Raw genomic sequence first — 22,729 nt, 5'->3', positions numbered from 1 at the left:
TTCTTTTTCTTCTTCTTCTTCTTCTCCCTCCTCTTCTACCTCTTCTTCTTCTTCTTCTTCTTCATCATCATCTTCTTTTTCTTCTTCTTCTTCTTCTTCTTATTATTATTATTATTATTATTATTATTATTATTATTATTATTATTATTATTATTATTATTATTATTATTATTATTATTATTATTATTATTATTATTATTATTATCTATATATATACACGCCTTTACCTTCCTTCCTTCGTTCCTTCCTCCCTGTGTCACGCCTTGGTATCCTTGGTGACAGCCTCGACGCCTATATCTGACCTTGCTATCATAACAACACGATTCGGTATTATATTTACACATTGATTGTAGCTGCGTCCGTTCCTCCGGGCTTGGTATCATAGCCACACATTATAAGCTCAAAGGAAGGAGTTATATTAAAGATCAGTGGGAATAAAAGGAAAAGAGGAAAAGGAAGAGGATTAAGAGGAAAAGGAAAAGGATTAAGAGGTTCAGAAGAGGTTTAAGAGGAAGAGGGGGAGGATTAAGATGTTTAGAAGAGGTTTAAGAGGGAAAGGAAGAGAATTAAGATGTTTAGAAGAGGTTTAAGAGGAAATGGAAGAGGATTAAGAGGAAGAGGGGGGGATTAAGATGTTTAGAAGAGGATTAAGAGGAAAAGGAAGAGGATTAAGAGGATTAAGAGGAAAAGGAAGAGGATTACGAGTTTCAGAAGAGGATTAAGAGGAAAAGGAAGAGGATTAAGGGGTTTAGAAGAGGATTAAGAGGAAAAGGAAGAGGATTAAGAGATTTAGAAGAGGATTAAGAGGAAAAGGAAGAGGATTAAGATGTTTAGAAGAAGATTAAGAGGAAAAGGATTAAGAGGTTTAGAAGAGGATTAAGAGGAAAAGGAAGAGGATTAAGAGGTTTAGAAGAGGATTAAGAGGAAAAGGAAGAGGATTAAGAGGTTTAGAAGAGGATTAAGAGGAAAAGGAAGAGGATTAAGAGATTTAGAAGAGGATTAAGAAGAAAAGAAGAGGATTAAGGGGTTTAGAAGAGGTTTAAGAGGAAGAAGAGGGATTAATATGTTTAGAAGAGGATTCAGAGAAAATTGAAGAGGATTAAGAGATTTAGAAGAGGATTATGAGGATTATAAGAGGATTAAGAGGAAAAGGAAGAGGATTAAGAGGTTTAGAAGAGGAAATTGAAAAGGAGTACGATTTTTTGAAGAGGATTAAGATGTTCACAAAGAGTTTACGAGGAAGAGGAAGAGGATTAAGAGATTTAGAAGAGGATTAAGAGGAAGAGGAGGATTAAGAGGTCCTGCTAGTTATTATTATTCTACCTCTATTTTTTCCATTCTCTCTCTCTCTCTCTCTCTCTCTCTCTCTCTCTCTCTCTCTCTCTCTCTCTCTCTCTCTCTCTCTCTCTCGTTTGAAAAATCTATCTTTTAGAGAGAGAAGAGAGAGAGAGAGAGAGAGAGAGAGAGAGAGAGAGAGAGAGAGAGAGAGAATTGTGTGTGTGTGTGTGTGTGTGTGTGTGTGTGTGTGTGTGTGTGTGTGTGTGTGTGTGTGTGTGTTCATCATTTTTCCTCCCTCTTTCTCTCTCTGTCTCTCTCTCTCTCTCGACATCTCTCTCTCTCTCTCTCTCTCTCTCTCTCTCTCTCTCTCTCTCTCTCTCTCTCTCTCTCTCTCTCTCTCTCTCTCTCTCTCTCTCTCTCTCTCTCTCTCTACTACTACTACTACTACTACTACTACTACTACTACTACTACTACTACTACTACTAACTTCTACACCTCTTTCTCTCCTTCCCTATTCATCCTTCCTTATTTTTCTACAAACTTATTTTTTTAGACATCTTATACCCCATTATCAACCCTTCTTCTTCTCTCCCCTCCATTGTTTTCTTCCCCATTCCCCGTATAATTTAACCCTAAACTAACCTCTCTTTATTCTACCCCTTCTCCTCCCCTTCCATTGTTTCCTTCCCCCTTTCCCAAATATAATCTTACCCCCTTTCTCTTCCCCTTCTCCCGTGTCAGGTTCACCATCATCGACACTGTGCTACTGAACCAGGCAGAGGAGGACTTGGCGGTGGTGGTGGACAGCGAGGCGAGGATCATGCTGCTCTACTCGACCATGGAGGAGGCCAAGCACATCATGAGGTCGGCCGAGAAGCTCTCCCTCACCGGCAAGAATTACGTATGGATCGTTACCCAGAGCGTCGTGGGCCCCAGCGAGGTGGCCCCGAGCGAGTTTCCCGTCGGTATGCTGGGTAAGTTTGGGGACGTTTGTTGGCGTAGCTTCATAGGTTGGTGTTTTTAGATGCTTCCAAGATCTAAAGAAATGAGGTCAACCCACGCGCATCCTCCCCGCGATGTACTTGGGGATTTTAGATGCTTCCAAGATCTAAAGAAATGAGGTCAACCCACGCGCATCCTCCCCGCGATGTACTTGGGGACATTAAATTTTGTTGGCGTAGCATCTTAGCCCGGTGCTTTTAGATGCTTCCAAGATCTAAAGAAATGAGGTCAACCCACGCGCATCCTCCCCGTGACGTACTTGGGGACATTAAATTTTGTTGGCGTAGCATCTTAGCCCGGTGTTTTTACATGCTTCCAAGATCTAAAGAAATGAGGTCAACCCATGCGCATCCTCCCCGTGACGTACTTGGGGACATTAAATTTTGTTGGCGTAGCATTTTAGGTCCGTGTTTTTAGATGCGTCCAAGATCTAAAAAAATGAGGTCAACCCACGCGCATCCTCCCCGTGACGTACTTGGGGACATTTGTTGGCTTAGCATCTGAGGTCCGTATTTTTAGATGCTTCCAAGATCCTAAGAAAGGGAGGTCAACCCACGGCCGGCCCAAAATTCGTTCCTCTCCGCGCATCCTCCCCGCGACGTAGGCCTACCACAGGGTATAAATAAAGTCTGAGCGAGCAGGCAACCCCATCAGTCACACCACGAAGCTTCACCTGACACCTGACCTGCGCTCTCCGCTCGCTGCCCGTACACAACTCTCCCTTTCTCCCTCTCTCTCCCGAGGGTTGGGTTGGGTTCTAATGAGTGTTTCTTCAGGTTCATGGTACAGAGGGAGACTCACACTACCACCAGGGTCATAAAACTACCCTTGGAAATGCCCAAAACTCCTACGAAAGCCTTGTCAAATATGTGTTCTTGGGCTGCGGAATGTCTTGTAACACGACCCCAAGCAAAAATAGTCTTTCCTTTGCTGGGGCATTTTAGACCTCCGCATAGTGGCCTCGAGTGAGTTCCCCGTCGGTTTGCTGCGTTTGTTTGTGGACCTCCTTTGATGTTGCATTTTAGATCTCTTCAATCTTTCCCCGAGTGACTTCCCCATCGGTTCTTGCGTGAGTCTGAGTCCTTCTGTTGAGGTAGCTTTTTTATACTCGGGGAATCGTTTGATCGACAGGTATTGAGAAAGAGAATAACTAAACACGTGTAAGGATAAACATATCTTTGGAAGGTAAACGTATTTGGAGCAGTGGCTAACGTGCTTTTTTTGTTGTTATTTTTGTTTTGTCCTTGTGTAACCTTAAAAAAATAGGGATAAATAAATGAATAGGTAGATAGTTAGGTTAGATAGTTAAGTAGATAGATAGGTTAGGTAGATAAATGCATACGAGGACAAACATAAATGGAAAAATAGATAAATGTAAAAAGATAGATAAATAGATAGATAGATCTATTAGTAACAGAGAGCGAAAAAGATTAATTCCCAGGCAAGAAAAAGCGGCGGAAATACAAAATACGTTCAGAAATAAGCTTATTAGATATACATTATGCGCGGTGAGCGGCCCCCGGGGGAGAAATTATGCTCCCTGAGTGTAACGTTTCAATTAGAGGATGAAACTAATGTCGTTTGGTCTTTACGCTTACTGAGTGGGCGAGGAGGCGTTGCAATGCTTACTGAGTGGAAAAAAAGTGTTAAATGCTTGCTGAGTGGGTAGGAACCGTGATAATGCTTGCTGAGTGTGTGGGAAGGGTGATTATGCTTACTGAGTGGGTGGGGAGGGTGATAATGCTTGCTGAGTGGGTGTGAAGTGTGAAAAAGCTTACTGAGTGGGTGGGAAGGGTGATTATGCTTGCTGAGTGGGTAGGAAGGGTGATTATGCTTACTGAGTGGGTAGGAAGGGATATAATGCTTGCTGAGTGGGTAGGAAGGGTGATTATGCTTACTGAGTGGGTAGGAAGGGATATAATGCTTGCTGAGTGGGTGGGAAGGGTGATTATGCTTGCTGAGTGGGTGGGAAGGGTGATTATGCTTACTGAGTGGGTAGGAACGGTGATTATGCTTACTGAGTGGGTAGGAACGGTGATTATACATGCTGAGTGGGTAGGAAGGGTGATTATGCTTACTGAGTGGGTGGGAAGGGTGATAATGCTTGCTGAGTGGGTAGGAAGGGTTATAATGCTTGCTGAGTGAGTAAGGATGTATGATAACGCTTACTGAGTGGGTAGGAAGGGTGATTATACTTACTGAGTGGGTGTGAGGTGTAGTTATGCTTATTGAGGGGCCGAAGCGTATCAGAATCCTTAATGAGTGGCTGCTGATGACCAGTACGCCGTAAAAATTGACACATTCCCCCTCACTATCCTCTCTGAGTGGGTCTGGGGGTTTTATATGCTTGTTCCGGGGCCCCGTAGAGTGTTATATGCTCGGTAAGTGGCCCTTAGTTGTCTTATATCCCTGTTGAGTGGCCCTGAGGGTAATATTTGGCTTCCCGAGCGAAGGTTAATTGTTAATATGCTCGCTGAGTGTTGCCCGCCGCCCTGTTAGGCTTGATGAGTGGCCCCGTGCTTGTTATTGTGTGTGTGTGTGTGTGTGTGTGTGTGTTTGTGGTGAGAGAGAGAAAGCGTGTATATATATCCTCACATCGTTAACACACACACGCACACACACACACACACACACACACACACACACACACACACACACACACACACACGCACGCACATCTTGTTATCCTCGCTGAGTGGGACGCGGCAACATTTTTCAAGCATTTCACGTTATGCTCATGGAGTGGCCCGGAGAGGGTTGCCAAGTGCTTTAAATTACGTGCTATTATGCTCACTCCGGGCACGATGTAAGAGGAGGAGGAGGAGGAGAAGAAGAAGAAAAGGAAGGAGGAGGAAGAGGAGGAGGAGGATGCTTAAGATGCGAGATATAAGAGCAAGGAGAAGAGGAAGAGGAAGAGGAGGAGAGGAAGAAAGAGAAGAAGCAGAAGCAGAAGGAGGAGGAGGAGGAGGAGGAGGAGGAGGAGGAGGGAAGAAGAAGGAAAAGGAGGAGGATCATAATTAATAGAAAGGATTTAAACGCAAGAAGAGGGAGAGAAAATATAATAACAATAATGATGATAAGAATTGTGATAAGAAGAAGAAGAAGAGGAGGAGAAGAGGAGGAGGAGGAGGAGGAGGAGGAGGAGGAGGAGGAGGAAAAAGAGGCATCAAAATTTTATGAAACAGAAAATGAGGAAGAGGAAAAGAAAAATAAGAAAGAAATAGAAATAAAACAGGAAAGAAAAAGGAAACAGGAGGAAGAGGAAGAAGAAAGAAAGAAAGAAAGAAAGAAAGAAAGAAAGAAAAGAGAAAAGGAAGAAGAAACATCAGTAAGAGGAAAAGAAGAACCAGAAGAAGAAGAGGAAGAAGATCAAGTAAAAGAAGAAGAAGAAGAAGATACCTTTTAAAAGACACAGATAAAAAAAAAAGCAAATCCCGGTAAGGCGCGTAACGTGACGAGGGCCCTGGACGAAGCATAAATAGGCGCCGGCTTGGAGAATGCTCAGTAAGGGGCGCCCCAGCCTTCTTGAGCCGCCAGGACGCTTATGCTCGCTGAGTGTTTGTTTACAGCCTTTGATTATGCTCCCTGAGTGGCCCCCAAAAGGTGTGTGTGTTTACCCGGCTCACGTGGACAGGTGTGGAAGCTTAATTAATTTTTGTGTGCGCGCGGATACCTGAGAATAAAGGGGGGAGGGGGAAGGGGAGGGGGGGTATGGTAGGAGGAGAGAGGAGAAGGGAGAGATATGTTGTGGAAGGATTTAAAAGGAAGGAAGGAAGGAAGATAGGGAAGGAAGAAAAGAAGAAATGAAGGAAGGAATGAAGGAAGAAGGGAAGGCAGGAAGGAAGGAAGGAAGGAAAAAGGGAAGGGAAGGCAGGAAGGAAGGAAGGAAGGAAGGAAGGAAGGAAGGAAGGAAGGAAGGAAAGAAAATTAAGGAAGGAAGGAAGAAGGGAAGGAAGGCAGGAAGGAAGGAAGGAAGGAAAGAAAGAAGGAGAGGATGGAAGGAAGGAAGGAAGGAAGGGAAGGTAAAGCAGGAAGGAAGGAAGGAAAGGAAGGATGGAAGGAAGGAAGGAAGGGAAGGTAAAACAGGAAGGAAGGAAGGAAAGAAGGAAGGAAGGAAGGAAAGAAAGAAAGAAAGAAGGAAGGAGGAGGGAAAGGAGAAGAGAGAGAGGTTATGAAGGAAATAGGAAAGAAGGAAGGAAGAAAAGCCAGAGGGAAAGGAAGGAAGGAAGGAAAGGAAACGGAGAAGGAGGATTAAGAGGAGGAGGAGGAGGAGGATTTAGGAAAGAGAGAAGTGGGAGAAAGAGAAATGAGAGTATAAACAGAGGAAAGAGAACTAATGAGAGAGGAAAAATGGAAGGAGAGGGGAGGAGAGGAAAGGGAAGGAAGAGAAGAGATAATGAGGCGGAGAAGGAAAAATGGAGATAAAAGGAGATGAGAAAGGAGAGGATAAAGAAGAAGAAAAGAGAGAAGAGAAGAAAGAAAGAAAGAAAGGAAAGAAAGAAGGAAGAGAAAAAAAGAAAGAAGAGAGGAAGGAAAACACGAAAAAAAATATCAGAATTAGAGAGAGAGAGAGAGAGAGAGAGAGAGAGAGAGAGAGAGAGAGAGAGAGAGAGAGAGAGAGAGAGAGAGAGAGAGAGAGAGAGAGAGAGAGAGAGAGAGAGAGAGAGAGAGAGAGAGAGAGAGAGAGAGAGACAGATCAATGTCCAACCTTCCTCACGTCATTATCCCTACTCTGGGGCCGCACTCCCGTGGTCATTTACGCTCACTGAAGGGCCTCCAGCTCTCTATGCTCACTCAGGGGCCCCACACGTCATTATGCTTCATCCAGGGCCCATCCACCATTATGCTTCATCCAGGGCCCATCCACCATTATGCTTCATCCAGGGCCCATCCACCATTATGCTTCATCCAGGGCCCATCCACCATTATGCTTCATCCAGGGCCCATCCACCATTATGCTTCATCCAGGGCCCATCCACCATTATGCTTCATCCAGGGCCCATCCACCATTATGCTTCATCCAGGGCCCATCCACCATTATGCTTCATCCAGGGCCCATCCACCAGTATGCGTCATCCAGCCTCCCCCATTATGCTTCATCCAGGGCCCATCCACCATTATGCTTCATCCAGGGCCCATCCACCATTATGCTTCATCCAGGGCCCATCCACCATTATGCTTCATCCAGGGCCCATCCACCATTATGCTTCATCCAGGTCCCATCCACCATTATGCTTCCTCCAGGGCCCCTCCACCATTATGCTTCATCCAGGGCCCATCCACCATTATGCTTCATCCAGGGCCCATCCACCATTATGCTTCATCCAGGGCCCCTCCACCATTATGCTTCATCCAGGGCCCATCCACCATTATGCTTCATCCAGGGCCCCTCCACCATTACGCTTCATCGAGGGCCTCTTTCTGTTCCCTGTTTTATGCTCTGGGCAGGGCCGCCACGCCAGGCACCTTATGTTTTAGATGGGACCATATTTTTGCTTTCATCTGCTTTCTGTCGGTGAATATGGAGGAGGAGGAGGAGGAAGAAGAGGAGGAAGTGGAGGAGAGGGACTAAGAGGAGGAAAAGGAGAAGAGGAGGAAGAGGTGTATTAATAATGAAGAAGTGGGGAAGAATATGGAGGAGGAGGAGGAGGAGAAGGAGGAAGAGAAAGAAAAAAAAGAAAAGTGAAAGGAAAATTTGAAGAAAAAGAAGAGGATATAAATAATGAAAACAAGAGGAAGAAAGAACAGAAGAAAGAACAAATTAAAAGAAGATAAATAAAGAGAAAGAAAAAAAAGAGTAGAAAAAGGATAGAAGGAAAGACAAAAGGAGAAAGAAAGTTTCAAAGCAAGAAGGGAAGAAAGAAAGAAAACTATAAAACAAAAACAAAAACAAAAAAATCAAATAAACAGAAGAGATATTATAGTCCGAAAGAAAACATAATAGCCACACTACGCTCGGTCCGGGGCCCTCAAACCCACTCCTTATGCGCCGTCCAGGGCCCGCCCCACATTAAGGCGATAATATGCACGCTCAGGGGCCCCGGGAGAACCTGTTATCCTCAGTACAGGGCGCAAGTGTCGATAAAAGCTTACTACCGGGTACACACACACACACACTCACACACACACAGTAGAAGATACACAAATTCTCTCTCTCTCTCTCTCTCTCTCTCTCTCTCTCTCTCTCTCTCTCTCTCTCTCTCTCTCTCGTATATATCCACAAGAGGCAATCTATTATGCTCACTTCGGGGTCCGCCATCTATCTTTTTATGCTGACTAAGGGGCCCCCACCCATCCCCCCCTCCCCCTCCCACCCCCACCTCCCCCCTATCATTATTCATCCTCTCATTATACATTTTGCAATCCCCCCTTTCAACCTCCTCTCTCCCCCTTCTTCCTCCTCTTCTTCCTCCTCTTCTCTTCCAATCTTTATTTTTTTTGTGTGTGTGTGTGTTTTCTGTCATCTCTCATGTGTGTGTGTGTGTGTGTGTGTGTGTGTGTGTGTGTGTGTGTGTGGGTGAGGTAGTGTGGATTCTCTCTCTCTCTCTCTCTCTCTCTCTCTCTCTCTCTCTCTCTCTCTCTGTCACACTATCTCCCACTCAGAGAGAGAGAGAGAGAGAGAGAGAGAGAAGAGAGAAGAGAGAGAGATAACTGAGACTCTCTCTCTCTATTAGGCTCATTAAAGAACTAACTCTCTCGCTCTATTATAACAACAATGAAACTACAATAACTCTCTCTCTCTCTCTCTCTCTCTCTCTCTCTCTCTCTCTCTCTCTCTCTCACACACACACACACACACACACACACACACACACACACAGCCAATCACAGCATGTTTACGAACCAACTCGACACCTCATTGGCTGCTGAAAGTTCCCTTGAGGGGGGGGGAGGGAGAGAGGGAGGGAGGGGCGAAGCGGAAGGAAGAGGAGGAGGAAAGAGGAAAAGGAGGAGGAGGAGGAGGTGGAGGAGGGAGGCGGAAAGTGGAGGAAAGAGGAGATAAGGGAGGAAAGGAGGAGAGGCATGTGATGAGAAGGAGAGGGAAAAGAAGGGAAAGAAAGGAAGAAAAGGAAAGAAAATGAAAAAGAAAGGAAGGGAAGCGAAGGAAAATGAAGGGAAGAGAAGGGAAGAGAAGGGAATAGGAAAAGATAGGGAAGGGAAAGGAAGGAAAGGAAGTTGAAGAGTAAGGAAAGAAGATGGGAAGAGAAGGAGGAGGAGGAGAGGAAGAGGAGGAGGAGGAGGAGGAGGAGGAGGAGGAGGAGGAGGAGGAGGAGGAGGAGGAGGAGGAGGAGGAGGAGGAGGAGGCGAAAATGTAATTGATAACGCAAGAGAGAGAGAGAGAGAGAGAGAGAGAGAGAGAGAGAGAGAGAGAGAGAGAGAGAGAGAGAATGCAGTTATCAGGAGGCATCAAAGCAGTAATTAACGTACAGAATACTAATTAAAGAGAGAGAGAGAGAGAGAGAGAGAGAGAGAGCGTTTTTCCTGAATTTCAAAGTTTCTCTCTCTCTCTCTCTCTCTCTCTCTCTCTCTCTCTCTCTCTCTCTCTCTCTGCCTATTTTATTCATTTTCCTCTTCTTCTTCTTCTTCTTCTTCTTCTTCTTCTTCTTCTTCTTCTTCTCCTTTTCCTCCTTTTCCTCTTCTTCTTCTTCTCTTCTTCTTCTTTCCCTCCTTCTTCTACTTCCCTTAATACATTCACATTCCCTTTCCTTCAAGACTATTCCCGGAGGCCGAAAAAGAGATTGATCAGGTTTTATGAGTGTTTTTTTCGCGTTCAAGGTACAGAAGAAGGTTCAGACTACCACCAGGGTCATTAAAATACCCATCAACTTCCTAAAGGCCGAAGAGGAGCTTAACCCGGTTTTCGTGAGTCTTTCTTTCAAGTTGACGGTACAGAAGAAGGGTCAGACTACCACCAGGGTCATTAAACTACCCATGGAAATGCCCACAGCGCCTACGAAAGCCTTGCCAAATGTGTAAAGGAAATTAATCGGGCTTGCATGAGTGTTTATTGACGTTCACGGTACAGAGGAAGGGCCAGACTTTCTCCTGGGTCATTAAACTACCCATGGAAATGCCCACAACGCCTACGAAAGCCTTGCCAAATGTGTGTTCCTGGGCGCCGAAGTGTTTAGGAATTCGATCTACACACTCTCTCTCCCTGTGAACTATTTCTAAGGGGCATAAAGGAGATTAATCGGATTTTAAGAGTGTTTCCTTACGTTCACGGTACAGAAGAAGGGTCAGACTTCCTCCTGGGTCATTAAACTACCCATGGAAATGCCCACAACACCTACGAAAGCCTTGCCAAATGTGTGTTCCTGGGCGCCGAAGTGTTTAGGAATTCGACCCCAACACTCTTTCTCTCTCTCCCTATGAACTATTTTTAAGGGGCATAAAGGAGATTAATCGGATTTTAAGAGTGTTTCCTTACGTTCACGGTACAGAAGAAGGGTCAGACTTCCTCCTGGGTCATTAAACTACCCATGGAAATGCCCACACCGCCTATACGAAAGCCTTGCCAAATATGTGTTCTGCGGCGGCGACATGTTAAGGAATCCGGGTTCTCTCTCCCTCTCAACTATTTTAAAAGTCTGAAAAGAAAATCAATCGGGCTCGCATGAGTGTTTATTGACGTTCACGGTACAGAAGAAGGGTCAGACTTCCTCCTGGGTCATTAAACCGCCCATCAACTATTTATAAACGCTGAAAAGGAGATTAGCCGGCTTTTGATGAGTGTTTTTTCACGCTCATGGTACAGAGGGAAGGTCAACATATCACTAGGCTCATTAACCCGGTAGCAGCGACGGGCCAAATTTGTGGCTTTACCGTGTAGCAGTGACGGGCCAAATTTGTGGCTTTACCGTGTAGCAGTGACGGGCCAAATTTGTGGCTTTACCGTGTAGCAGTGACGGGCCAAATTTGTGGCTTTACCGTGTAGCAGTGACGGGCCAAATTTGTGCCATCATATAAACCCCAAAAAATAGATGATGCATAAACTGATCACAAATGCTTTGATATATATTATGAAATGATTTGTGTGAGTGATGATTTTTTTCTTATTTATCTCGCTTAGAGGGACCATTAAGAAACACGATCCACGCTGCTACCGGGTTAAACTGTCAATGGAAATACCCAAAACGGCTGCGAAAGCCTCGTCATATATATGTGCTTGGGCAAAGAAATGGTTAAGAAGTCGGCTCTCATGTTCTTTCTCTCCATATCAACTTTTTCTAAGGGGCATAAAGGAAATTAATCGAGTTTTCATGAGTGTTGTATTACGTTCACGATACAGAAGAAGGATGAAATTACCGCCTGGGTCATTAAACTACCCCTGGAAATGCCCACAACACCTACAAAAGCCTTGCCAAATATGTGTTCCTGGGCACCGATTTTTTTTAGGAATTCGACCCCCACACTCTCTCTCCCTATCAACTGTTTCCAAAGGTCAAAATGGAGATGAATCTGGTTTTAAGTGTTTCCTTACGTTCATGGTACAGAAGAAGGGTCAAACTACCACCAGGGTCATTTAACTACCCCATAGAAATACCCACAACGTCTATGAAAGTCTTGCCGAGCTGCTTAATTATTCGTCCTCACACTCTTTCTCTGTCTCCCTTCTGCAGGCGTCCACTTCGACACCAACGACTCGGCCCTCCAGAACGCCCTCGTCACCACCGTCCGCATCTTCGGCTTCGGCGTCATAAACTTCCTCAGCGACCCCCGAAACAAACACCTGAGCCTCAACCCCCAGCTGTCCTGCGAGGGCCACACCAACGCGCGCTGGGCTCTCGGGGCGACATTTTACAGGTTAGTGACGTGGTTTTTTTTTATTATTATTTTTGTGTGTGTGTGTGAGGGTGTGTATTTCTTTTTACAATCTGTCTTTGGCGCCTCTAGGCCTTCATAATGGGGTCTGATGGGCGGCCCTAGCTTGTTAGTGGCGCAGGCAAGTGTTTTATAGTGGCGCAATCTTGTCTTGCTCACCCTGCCTCCTGGAGCTCCACTTGATCCTCTTTAGAGTTTTCCTAGAGTCCGGGTTGATAGGCGGTCATCAGGACGGCATGTGGGTAGTCTTAAGACACTCGGCGATGACTGAACTATGGAACTGCTGATAATTATATACTGACTAGTCTGCCACTGCCTTCCCATGTGTGTGTGTGTGTGTGTGTGTGTGTGTGTGTGTGTGTGTGTATGCTTTACGCCCGTGTGGTCCCGTCTCCATATCTACATTTATCCAACTTTTCCTTAAAGCTTTGCACACTCCTCGCCAATACTACATCATCACTTAGTCTGTTCCAAACCTCTATATTTCTTTGCGGGAAGCTATATTCCTTTATGTCTCTCAAGCATCTTCCCTTCCTCAGTATTTACACTATGTCCTCTTCTGTGTGTGTGTGTGTGTGTGTGTGTGTGTGAGAGAGAGAGAGAGAGAGAGAGAGAGAGAGAGAGCAATATCCATACACCTTAACCTCTGTCTGGAGTTAGTGTACTCCATCCTGACCCGGCAAAGGTTCTAATTCCATCTCTCCACCTGGTCCGCCGTCTGTCTGCCCTGACTAATACAATTGCTGGGCTGTCAGTCTTTTACTTTGGTCGTCCGTCTGTTATCATTTCCACGGGTGACATGACCTTCCCAAGCCCACTTCTACTCATGACCTGACCTGACCTGCCCTGCCCAAGTCCAGTTCTACGTATGACATGACCTCCCAAAGTCCAGTTCTACGTATGACATGACCTCCCCAAGTCCACTTCCACGCATCAAATAACCTCCCCAAGTCCACTTCCACACAACAAATGACCTCCCCAAGTCCACTTCCACACACCAAATGACCTCCCCAAGTCCACTTCCACACACCAAATAACCTCCCAAAGTCCACTTTTACGCACCAAATAACCTCCCCAAGTCCACTTCCACACACCAAATGACCTCCCAAAGTCCACTTCCACACACCAAATGACCTCCCCAAGTCCACTTCCACACACCAAATGACCTCCCCAAGTCCACTTCCACACAACAAATGACCTCCCCAAGTCCACTTCCACACACCAAATAACCTCCCCAAGTCCACTTCTACGCACCAAATAACCTTCCAAAGTCCACTTTTACGCACCAAATAACCTTCCAAAGTCCACTTTTACGCACCAAATAACCTTCCAAAGTCCACTTTTACGCACCAAATAACCTCCCCAAGTCCACTTCCACGCAACAAATGACCTCCCCAAGTCCACTTTTACGCACCAAATAACCTCCCCAAGTCCACTTCCACACACCAAATAACCTCCCCAAGTCCACTTCTACGCACCAAATAACCTTCCAAAGTCCACTTTTACGCACCAAATAACCTCCCCAAGTCCACTTCCACGCATCAAATGACCTCCCCAAGTCCACTTCCACACACCAAATGACCTCCCAAAGTCCACTTCCACACACCAAATAACCTCCCCAAGTCCACTTCCACACATCAAATGACCTCCCCAAGTCCACTTCCACGCAACAAATGACCTCCCCAGGTCCACTTCCACACACCAAATGACCTCCCAAAGTCCACTTCCACACACCAAATAACCTCCCCAAGTCCACTTCTACGCTTAACATTACCTGGCCAAGTCCATTTCAAAGGTCTTGCCAATCATTAAAATGGAAAGTGTTGAGCAAAGCGGAAGTCTGCGCCAGGTGTGAAGTAGCTAACGTTGCCAATTAAAAGGCTCGGCCAGGTGTGTTGCTAGCCAATTATCATGCGTCGACGATTAAGCCAATTTTGACGATGAAACGGCGAAGCGAGGTGTTGATGGTGATGGTGATGATTTTATTATTATTATTATTATTATCATTATTATTATTTTTTTACAGCTAAGGAGACAGTTCAAGGGCGTAAAGAAAAATATTAAAAAAAATCCTGCTACTTACTGCTTCTGAATAGAGGTCAAAGGAGTGCCCAAAAAGAGAGGTCAATTTCGGGAGGAGGTGATGGTGAGGAGGAGGAAGAGGATGATGATGATGATGATGATGATGGTGATGATGGTGATGATGAGGTGCGAGCGAGCAAGGGTTTGATTGGCTCTCTCTCAGCAGGTGAACGTTCTCAGGTAACACGCTCATAATTAGGGGAAAAGGTGTATGCTAGTTCGAAGGTATGCTCAGGTGTATCTCTCTCTCTCTCTCTCTCTCTCTCTCTCTCTCTCTCTCTCTCTCTCTCTCTCTCTCTCTCTCTCTCTCTCTCTCTCTCTCTCTCTCTCTCTCTCTCTCTCTCTCTCTCCGTACCATAGATTATCCCCTCCCCTCTCTCTTTTACAATTTTTGCGCCTTATGTGTGTGTGTGTGTTCAGAAGCTCCTTGTTACGTAAAGAGCCAATTACGGCATTAGAGATATCACCTGTACAGAGAGAGAGAGAGAGAGAGAGAGAGAGAGAGAGAGAGAAGGCTAAATGGCATGTATAAAAATATGGCATCAATCAGAGTACATTCATGTGTGTGTGTGTGTGTGTGTGTGTACGAGAGAGAGAGAGAGAGAGAGAGAGAGAGAGAGAGAGAGAGAGAGAGAGATTTTTTCTACTGATAAAAAAACCCAGCTGGCTTTTTGTATTTGACAGAAAAGGGAGTTTTTTTTAGAACAACATGAAAAGTTTTTTGTATATATTTCTCTCTCTCTCTCTCTCTCTCTCTCTCTCTCTCTCTCTCTCTCTCTCTCTCTCTCTCTCTCTCTCTCTCTCTCTCTCTCTCTCTCTCTCTCTCAGTCTTTATATATATACGTACAAATAGATAGATAGATAGATAGATAGATAAATAGATAGATAGATATAGATAGACAGATAGATAGATGATATGATAGATATAGGTATAGATAGATAGATAAATAGACATAGATAAATATATAGATAGATAGACAAATAGATAGATAGATAGATAAATAGATAGATATAGATATGTAGATAGAAAAATATAGATAGATAGCTTGAATATATTTATTTCGGCAGATGGAAGTGGAAAATTTGCACGGACTCACTCGAAGAGAGAGAGAGAGAGAGAGAGAGAGAGAGAGAGAGAGAGAGAAATCCCATCCATTTGCAATTTCTTAGACTTCAGAGGATGTTCAAAATCTCAATCTCTCTCTCTCTCTCTCTCTCATATATAACTCAAGATTCACGAACGGGGTCATAAATCATAGCCGTGTGTGTGTGTGTGTGTGTCTGTCTGTCTGTGTGTGTGTGTGTGTGTGTGTGTGTGTGTGTGTGTGTGTGTGTGTGTGTGTGTGTGTGTGTGTGTGTGTGTGTATGTGTTTGTGTGTCTGTCTGTCTGTCTGTCTGTCTGTATGTGTGTGTGTGTGTGTGTGTGTGTGTGTGCCGAAGTTTGGGGTCCATTAAAGGTCTTGTCCGCCCGCTGCTAAACTTTGTCCACTCGTCGATGGTTGAAAATTGTCAGCTGTTCGCGACGGGGCTCGAACTAAGGTCTTCGGGATCACCACGTCCACTTTCCAATCACTCAGCCACCGCCTTCCACCCCCCACCCCCGCCCAGTCTGTGTGTGTGTGTGTGTGTGTGTGTGTGTGTGTGTGTGTGTGTGTGTGTGTGTGTTTCCATGGGAATTATAATTCTTGTCACGATTTCTTCCCTCCTCCTCCTCCTCCTCTTCCTCTTCCTATTCCTCCTCCTCCTCTTTCTCATCCTGCTCATACATCACAGTGAGAGGGAACCAATGTTAGATCTCTCTCTCTCTCTCTCTCTCTCTCTCTCTCTCTCTCTCTCTCTCTCTCTCTCTCTCTCTCTCTCTCTCTCTCTCCTAGTCTATATATCTCTCCCATCACTTTTTCCTCCTCCTCTTCCTTTTCCTCCTCTTTTTTTCTTCTCTTCCTCCTCCTCCTCCTCCTCCTCCTCCTCCATAAATGCTTCTCAAATTTAGGAATCTGACCAGAGAGAGAGAGAGAGAGAGAGAGGGTTACATTGCTTTCGTCCCTCCTTCCAATCTTTCTTTTTTCTTTTCTTTCTCTTCTAATTTTCCTTCCTTCCTTCCTCTCTTTCTTCATCTCTTCATTCCTCTTTTCTCTCCTAAATTCTTCCTTTACTTCCTTTATCTTCCTTTTCTTCTTATCTCATATATCCTCCTTCCTTCCTTCCTTCCTTCCTTCCTTCCTTCTCCCTTTCCTTCTTTCCTTCCTTTCTTCTTTACCTCTTTGTTTCCATTCTTCCTTTTACTCCTTTCTTCTTCCTTCCTTCCTTCCTTCCTTTCTCCACCTTAGTTCTTGGCATCCTTTTTTTTTTCTTTTTTTTTTCCTTGATTCCATCCTTCCCCTTTCGTTTCCTCCTTCCTTCCTTCCTTTCTTCCTTCCTTTCTTCCTTCCTTGTTTCCTTTCTTCCTTCCCTCCTCCATTTTCTTTAGCGAGGTTGCATCTTTTTTTTTCTTCGTTATATTTTTTACCTCCATCATTTTCTCATTTTCCTTTCATTTTTCTTTCAATTTTCTTCCCTCCTTCCTTCTATCCTTCATTCCTTCTTTCCTTTTTCTCCTCTTCTATCCTCTTCCCTGCTTTTTTCCTTCCTTAATTCCTTTTTCCGTTTTTTTTCTCTTCCCTCCTTCATTTCTTCCTTTCCTCTTCCTTTCTTCCCCTCTTCCTTCCTTCCTTCCTTCCTTTTTTCATCTTTTTTTGTGGGGTATCTTTCTTTCCTTTTTATTTTATTTCTTGCATCCTTTTTCTGTTTTCCTCTCCTTTTTCTGTTTTTCTCTTTTTCCTTCCTTCTTTCCTTCCATCATCTCCTTCCTTCCCTCCTTCCTTCCTTCCCTCCTTCCATCCTTCCTTCCCTCCTTCCCTCCTTCCTTCCCTCCTTCCATCCTTCCTTCTCTCCTTCCATCCCTCCTTCCTTCCCTCCTTTCATCCTTCCCTCCATCCTTCCTTCCTTCCCTCCTTCAATCCTTCCTTCCCTCCTTCCATCCTTCCTTCCCTCCTTCCTTTCCTCTCCTTTTCTCCACTTTCCTTTTTTTTCTGGCGAGGGGGGGGGGCGAGGGGGGGAGGGGGGGGGAGGGGGGTAGAAACTTCATCTTGGGTTTCCCCGTATCACCTGAGCTGCTGAAGGGGAAAGCCGACACTAGGGGGAGGGGGGGGGGAGGAGGGAAGGGGGGGAGGGGGGGGAAGGTAAAGATTAAGAAAAGCTAAGGTTGAGGGTTTAGAAAGAGGAGGAGGAGGAGGAGGAGGAGGAGGAGGTGGTGGTAGTGGTGGAGGAGGAGGAGGAGGAGGAAAAGTGGAAAGAGTAAGGGAGAGAAAGAGGAGTGGAAGAAAAGGAAAGGAAAAGAAGAAGAAGAAGAAGAAGAAGAAGAGGGAGAGGAAAAGAGAAAAAAAAAGAAAGGGGAGGAAATGCAGAAGAGGAAGAAGAGAACAAAAAAAAGAATCAGAAAAGTGGAAGGAAGAAATAGAGGAAGAGGTGAAGAAAAGAGGAAGAAAGGAAGGAAGGAAGAGGAGGAAAAGGAGGAAATAAGAGGAGTACAGATGCCTGGTGTACTCTTTCCTCTTCCTTCCCTTCTTCCTCCTCCTCTTCCTCCAGCTCTTCCTTCTCCTTCTTTCCTCCCTTCTTTCCTCTCTACGTATTCTCCTCCTTTCCTCCTTTCTTCTCTCCCATCATATTCTCCTCCTTTCCTCCCTTCTTTCCTCTCACCGTGTTCTCCGACGCTTCGCCTCCCACAACTCTTTCCCAAGGCCACAAAGGAGACGAGTCGGGTTCTGAGGAGTGTTTTTATCGGTCGTGTTGCAGAAGGCTTGCCAGACGACCGCGAGGCTCATAACACTACCCATGGCAATACTAACACAACCTCTACGAAAGCCTTGTCAAACTACCACCAGGCTCATAACACTACCCATGGCAATACTAACACAACAACCTCTACGAAAGCCTTGTCAAACTACCACCAGGCTCATAACACTACCCATGGCAATACTAACACAACAACCTCTACGAAAGCCTTGTCAAACTACCACCAGGCTCATAACACTACCCATGGCAATACTAACACAACAACCTCTACGAAAGCCTTACCAAACGTGTGTGTGTGTGTGTGTGTGTGTGTGTGAACCCCGAATGTTTGAGAATGTGGGGCTGAGACAGAAGGGGACACCGGGTACCTTACACAGAGCAGGACGTGGAAATAATTCAAGAGGAGGAGGAGGAGGATAAGGAGGAGGAGGAGGAGGACGGGGAGGAAGAGTAGGACAAGGAGGAGGAGAAGAAACTTGGAAACATGGAACAGCAGGCAGGCAGCTTCAGTAGTATAGTTAGTGTGAGTGTTCAAAAATGTCAGACTAATTAATGGTAGATGAGGGGGAGGAGCAGGAGGAATACATAGGAATACATAGGAAGAGGAGGAGGAAGAAACTTGGAAACATGGAACAGCAGGCAGGCAGTTTCAGTAGTATACAGTTAGTGTGAGTGTTCAAAAATGCCAGACTAATTAATGGTAGATGAGGAGGAGCAGGAGGAATACATAGGAATACATAGGAAGAGGAGGAGGAAGAAACTTGGAAACATGGAACAGCAGGCAGGCAGCTTCAGTAACGTAATCAGTGTCTGCGGCGCGTTAGTGACTTGCGGAACAGACCAAACCCGGTATTCTTAAACGCCTGAGTTCGCCCGTTTGAAAAGCCTGTCTTAGAAGTTGTTGGGCTTTTCGTGGACTGTTATGTGATGCTGGTGATTGTTTTACCCGGCTTCTAAATCTTCACCGGCAAAATCACCCATGAAAACCCAGTTAATCTTCTCTGTGGCCTTGGAAAATAGCCGTAATGGAAGCTCGATATGTTTAATAAGAAGGACCTAAAGAACGCCCTGTATGTACGTGCGGGGATGTCCACTTCACGCCTCACGCAACGAAGTGACCCCCAGTGGGATTCTTAAAGGAGTTGATCGTTTTCGCACTAATTATTTCTACAGGAAGGTTGTTGCAGTGGCGGGTGACTCGAGTTAAGAAAAGAGAACTCCCGCCCACGTCTGCACTGCACCGCCTCGCTTGTATTGTTCGGCCGTTGTTTCTGGTTCTCGGGTTAGTTTGGCGCGGAAAAGACAGTGATTGATCAACGTTACTGAACTTGTTGAGAAGGAGTAAGAGAAGAAGGAAGAGGAGGAAAGGGAAATGAAAGAGTGAGGGAAAAAGGTGAAGAGTGAAAATAGAATAGAAGAGAAGGAAGAGGAAAGAAAGAGGAGGAGAAATAGAAGGGAAGGAGGAGGAGGAGCACAGAGGCCTTTTAGTGTAGAGGTCGCCACACTCCTCTACACCGCAGGCCTAAATAATTAGGCACGGTCCAGCTGACTAGGACCCTGGAACTCCAGCCATTGTCTCATAAAGAGATCCTCTGCCTGCAGTCCAATCCACCACTGCTGCTGCCCAGAGGCTTCACCGTGACCCTGGCACGGGAGACTGATCTGGTATAACACCTTGTCCAAGGGTGACCTGAGACTATGCAAGGCAGGGGCGTCTAGTTCCCTGGGGTGAAAACACTTCACCCGCGTACCGGATGAGGAGAAGGAGGAAGGCTAAATCTCGTAAATGTGGAATGTGTTACGGCATTCATAGGAGGAGAGGAGAGGAGGAGGAGGAGGAGGAGGAGGAGGAGGAGGAGGAGGAGGAGGAGGAGGAGGAGGAGGAGGTGGAGAAGCAGGGAAAGGTAAAAAGTTGTAAAGGAGAGAGAGAGGAAGGAAGGGGGGTGAGGGAAGAATGTTGTTTCGATAGGGAGGAAATAAAACTGTGATCGTGGAAGGAAGAGCAGGAGGAGGAGGAGGAAGAGGAGGAGGAGGAGGAGGAGGAGGAGGAGGAGGAGGGGGATTGTTTATTATATCGAGGTGGAGAAGAAAAGATAAGAGTGAAAGTTGACACCAAAGAGAACAATAGTATTCTCTCTCTCTCTCTCTCTCTCTCTCTCTCTCTCTCTCTCTCTCTCTCTCTCTCTCTCTCTCTCTCTCTCACACACACACACACACACACACACACACACACACACACACACACACACACACACACACACACACACACACACACACACACACACACACACACGTATGATTTTCCACTTCACACTTGACAAATTCTATCTTGGAAACTATATTATGTCTTCTTTGATCTCTTCCTCCTCCTCCTCCTCCTCCTCCTCCTCCTCCTCAACTGCTTCTTCATATTACTTTGCCATTTCTAATCACGGTCAAATTTGTTCCACTCTTCATATTCTTGACATTTATTCCTCCTCCTCCTCCTCCTCCTCCTCCTCCTCCTCCTCCTCCTCCTCTTATCAAAATGGTGAAGAAATTGTGTTATGAGTAGAGAAGAGTTTCCCTTTGATATTATAAGTGTGTATGTATGTGAGGGGAGCGATCGAGGGGAGGGGGGGGGGGGGCATGTGGGTCGCGAGGGGACGTGTGTGTGTGTGTGTGTGTGTGTGTGTGTGTGTGTGTGTGTGTGTGTGTGTGTGTGTGTGTGTGTGTGTGTGTGTGAATCCCCAGGGTCGGGTTTCGAGAAGTGCCAAGCGAAACTCAAACTGATGCTGAGAAAGAGGAGGAGGAGGAGGAGGAGGAGGAGGAGGAGGAGGAGGAGGAGGAGGAGGAGGAGGAGTAGGAGGAAGAAGAGGAGGAGAAAGAGGAGGAGGGGAAAGAGGAGGAGGGGGAGGAGGAAGAGAAAGAGGAGGAGGAAGAGAACTAGAAGGAGGAGGAAGAAAAGAAAGAAGAGGAGGATAAAGAGGAGGAGGGGGAGGAAGAAGAGAAAGAGGAGGAGGAAGAGAACTAGAAGGAGGAGGAAGAAAAGAAAGAAGAGGAGGATAAAGAGGAGGAGGGGGAGGAGGAAGAGAACTAGAAGGAGGAGGAGGAGAAGAAAGAAGAGGAGGATAAAGAGGAGGAGGGGGAGGAGGAAGAGAACTAGAAGGAGGAGGAGGAGGAGAAGAAAGAAGAGGAGGAGAAAGAGGAGGAAGGGGAGGAGGAAAAGGAAGAGAAAGAGAAGAAAGAGGAGGAAACAATATAAGGAGGAGGAGGAGGAGGAGGAAAAGGTGATGATAGATATATAGACCAGGTGAGAGAGAGAGAGAGAGAGAGTTAGCTTTAGTACTTGGGTGTGGAGCTTACAACCCCACCGTGACAAACTGGATCTGCCCTTTTGAAATCCAAGCTAATGAAATGTGGCACAGCTTCCCCGTAGATTACTGAGGAAGTCGGAGGAGCCGCTGACTAAGGCCTATGCTCTCAGACGCTTACGGCTCTGACAACAACCATTTCCCAAGGCCACAAAGAAGATGAGGAGGGTTCTAATGAGTGTTTCTTCACGTTTATGGTGGAGAAGGCTTGTCAAACTATCACTAGTCTCATAATACTACCCATGGAAATACTGACATTATCGCTAGGAAAGCCTTGTCAAACTATCATTAGGCTCAAAACACTACCCATGGATATACTAACACAACAACCTCTACGAAAGCCTTGTCAAACTGTCATTAGGCTCAAAACACTACCCATGGATATACTAACACAACAACCTCTACGAAAGCCTTGTCAAACTATCATTAGGCTCAAAACACTACCCATGGATATACTAACACAACAACCTCTACGAAAGCCTTGTCAAACTATCACCAGACTCATCAAACTACCCATGGAAATACTGACACAACCTCTAGGAAAGCCTTGTCAAATTATCACCAGGCTCATCAAACTACCTAGGGAAATACTAGCACAACAACCTCTACCAAACTCTTGTTACACTACCACCAGGCTCATAACACTACCCTTGGAAATAGTAACGCAACCACTACGAAAGCCTTGTCAAACTATCACTAGTCTCATAACACTACCCATGGCAATACTAACAAAACCTCTACGAAAGCCGTGTCAAATTATCACCAGGCTCATCAAACTACCCATGGAAATACTAACCAAACCTCTATGAAAGCCTTGTCAAATGTGGGAGTGTGAGCCCCGACGTGTTTGAGGATATGACCCTTAAAGAAGAGGGATTATAACTTGATGGAAGATAAGACGAACGGTGAAGGCTCTGGGCGTATCGAACCCTCGGTCACTCGAGTCCTAAGCGTGGCTATAAAAAGCTACATGCGAACCAGACGATCAAAACTTCCTCAACAACGCCGCAAGAACAACTCATCAGGACTGGCGGGAGAGCAGCGACGTGGTACTTGAGGACACCGCCGCTTGAAGAACGACTCCCAACCTTCACGCTGACGAAGAGGCGACTACGCGGGTCTTCAGTGCCTCAACAACCCCAGCAGCGTCCACCACACCAAGTCCTTTCAGCTCCAGACGAACCCGAGAACCAGAAACAACGGCCTAGCAATACAGCGAGGCGATGCAGCTCAGATGTCGACGGGAGCTTGTATTAAAATTTTCAACCCCGAGTCATCCGCCACTGGAACAAACATCCCGCGGAATTAATTGACGTTAAAACTCTTTAATACTCTCACTGATCGTTACTTCGTTGCG

General features: G+C 45.7%; 1 protein-coding gene across 1 annotated transcript in view; it reads left to right on the top strand.

Moving 5' to 3' along the window:
• Positions 1-22,729, top strand: part of LOC127006228 (glutamate receptor ionotropic, NMDA 2B-like) — a 252,752-nt gene that overhangs the window by 133,321 nt on the left and 96,702 nt on the right. The window contains exons 6-7 of the mRNA XM_050875841.1: positions 2,021-2,253; positions 11,905-12,088. Coding sequence (XP_050731798.1) covers positions 2,021-2,253; positions 11,905-12,088 — 417 coding nt within the window. The remainder of the gene's footprint in view (positions 1-2,020; positions 2,254-11,904; positions 12,089-22,729) is intronic.

The sequence above is a fragment of the Eriocheir sinensis genome, chromosome 32 (genome assembly GCF_024679095.1).
Source record: "Eriocheir sinensis breed Jianghai 21 chromosome 32, ASM2467909v1, whole genome shotgun sequence".
Lineage (NCBI taxonomy): Eukaryota > Metazoa > Arthropoda > Malacostraca > Decapoda > Varunidae > Eriocheir > Eriocheir sinensis.
This window is presented reverse-complemented; position numbering and strand designations above follow the sequence as displayed.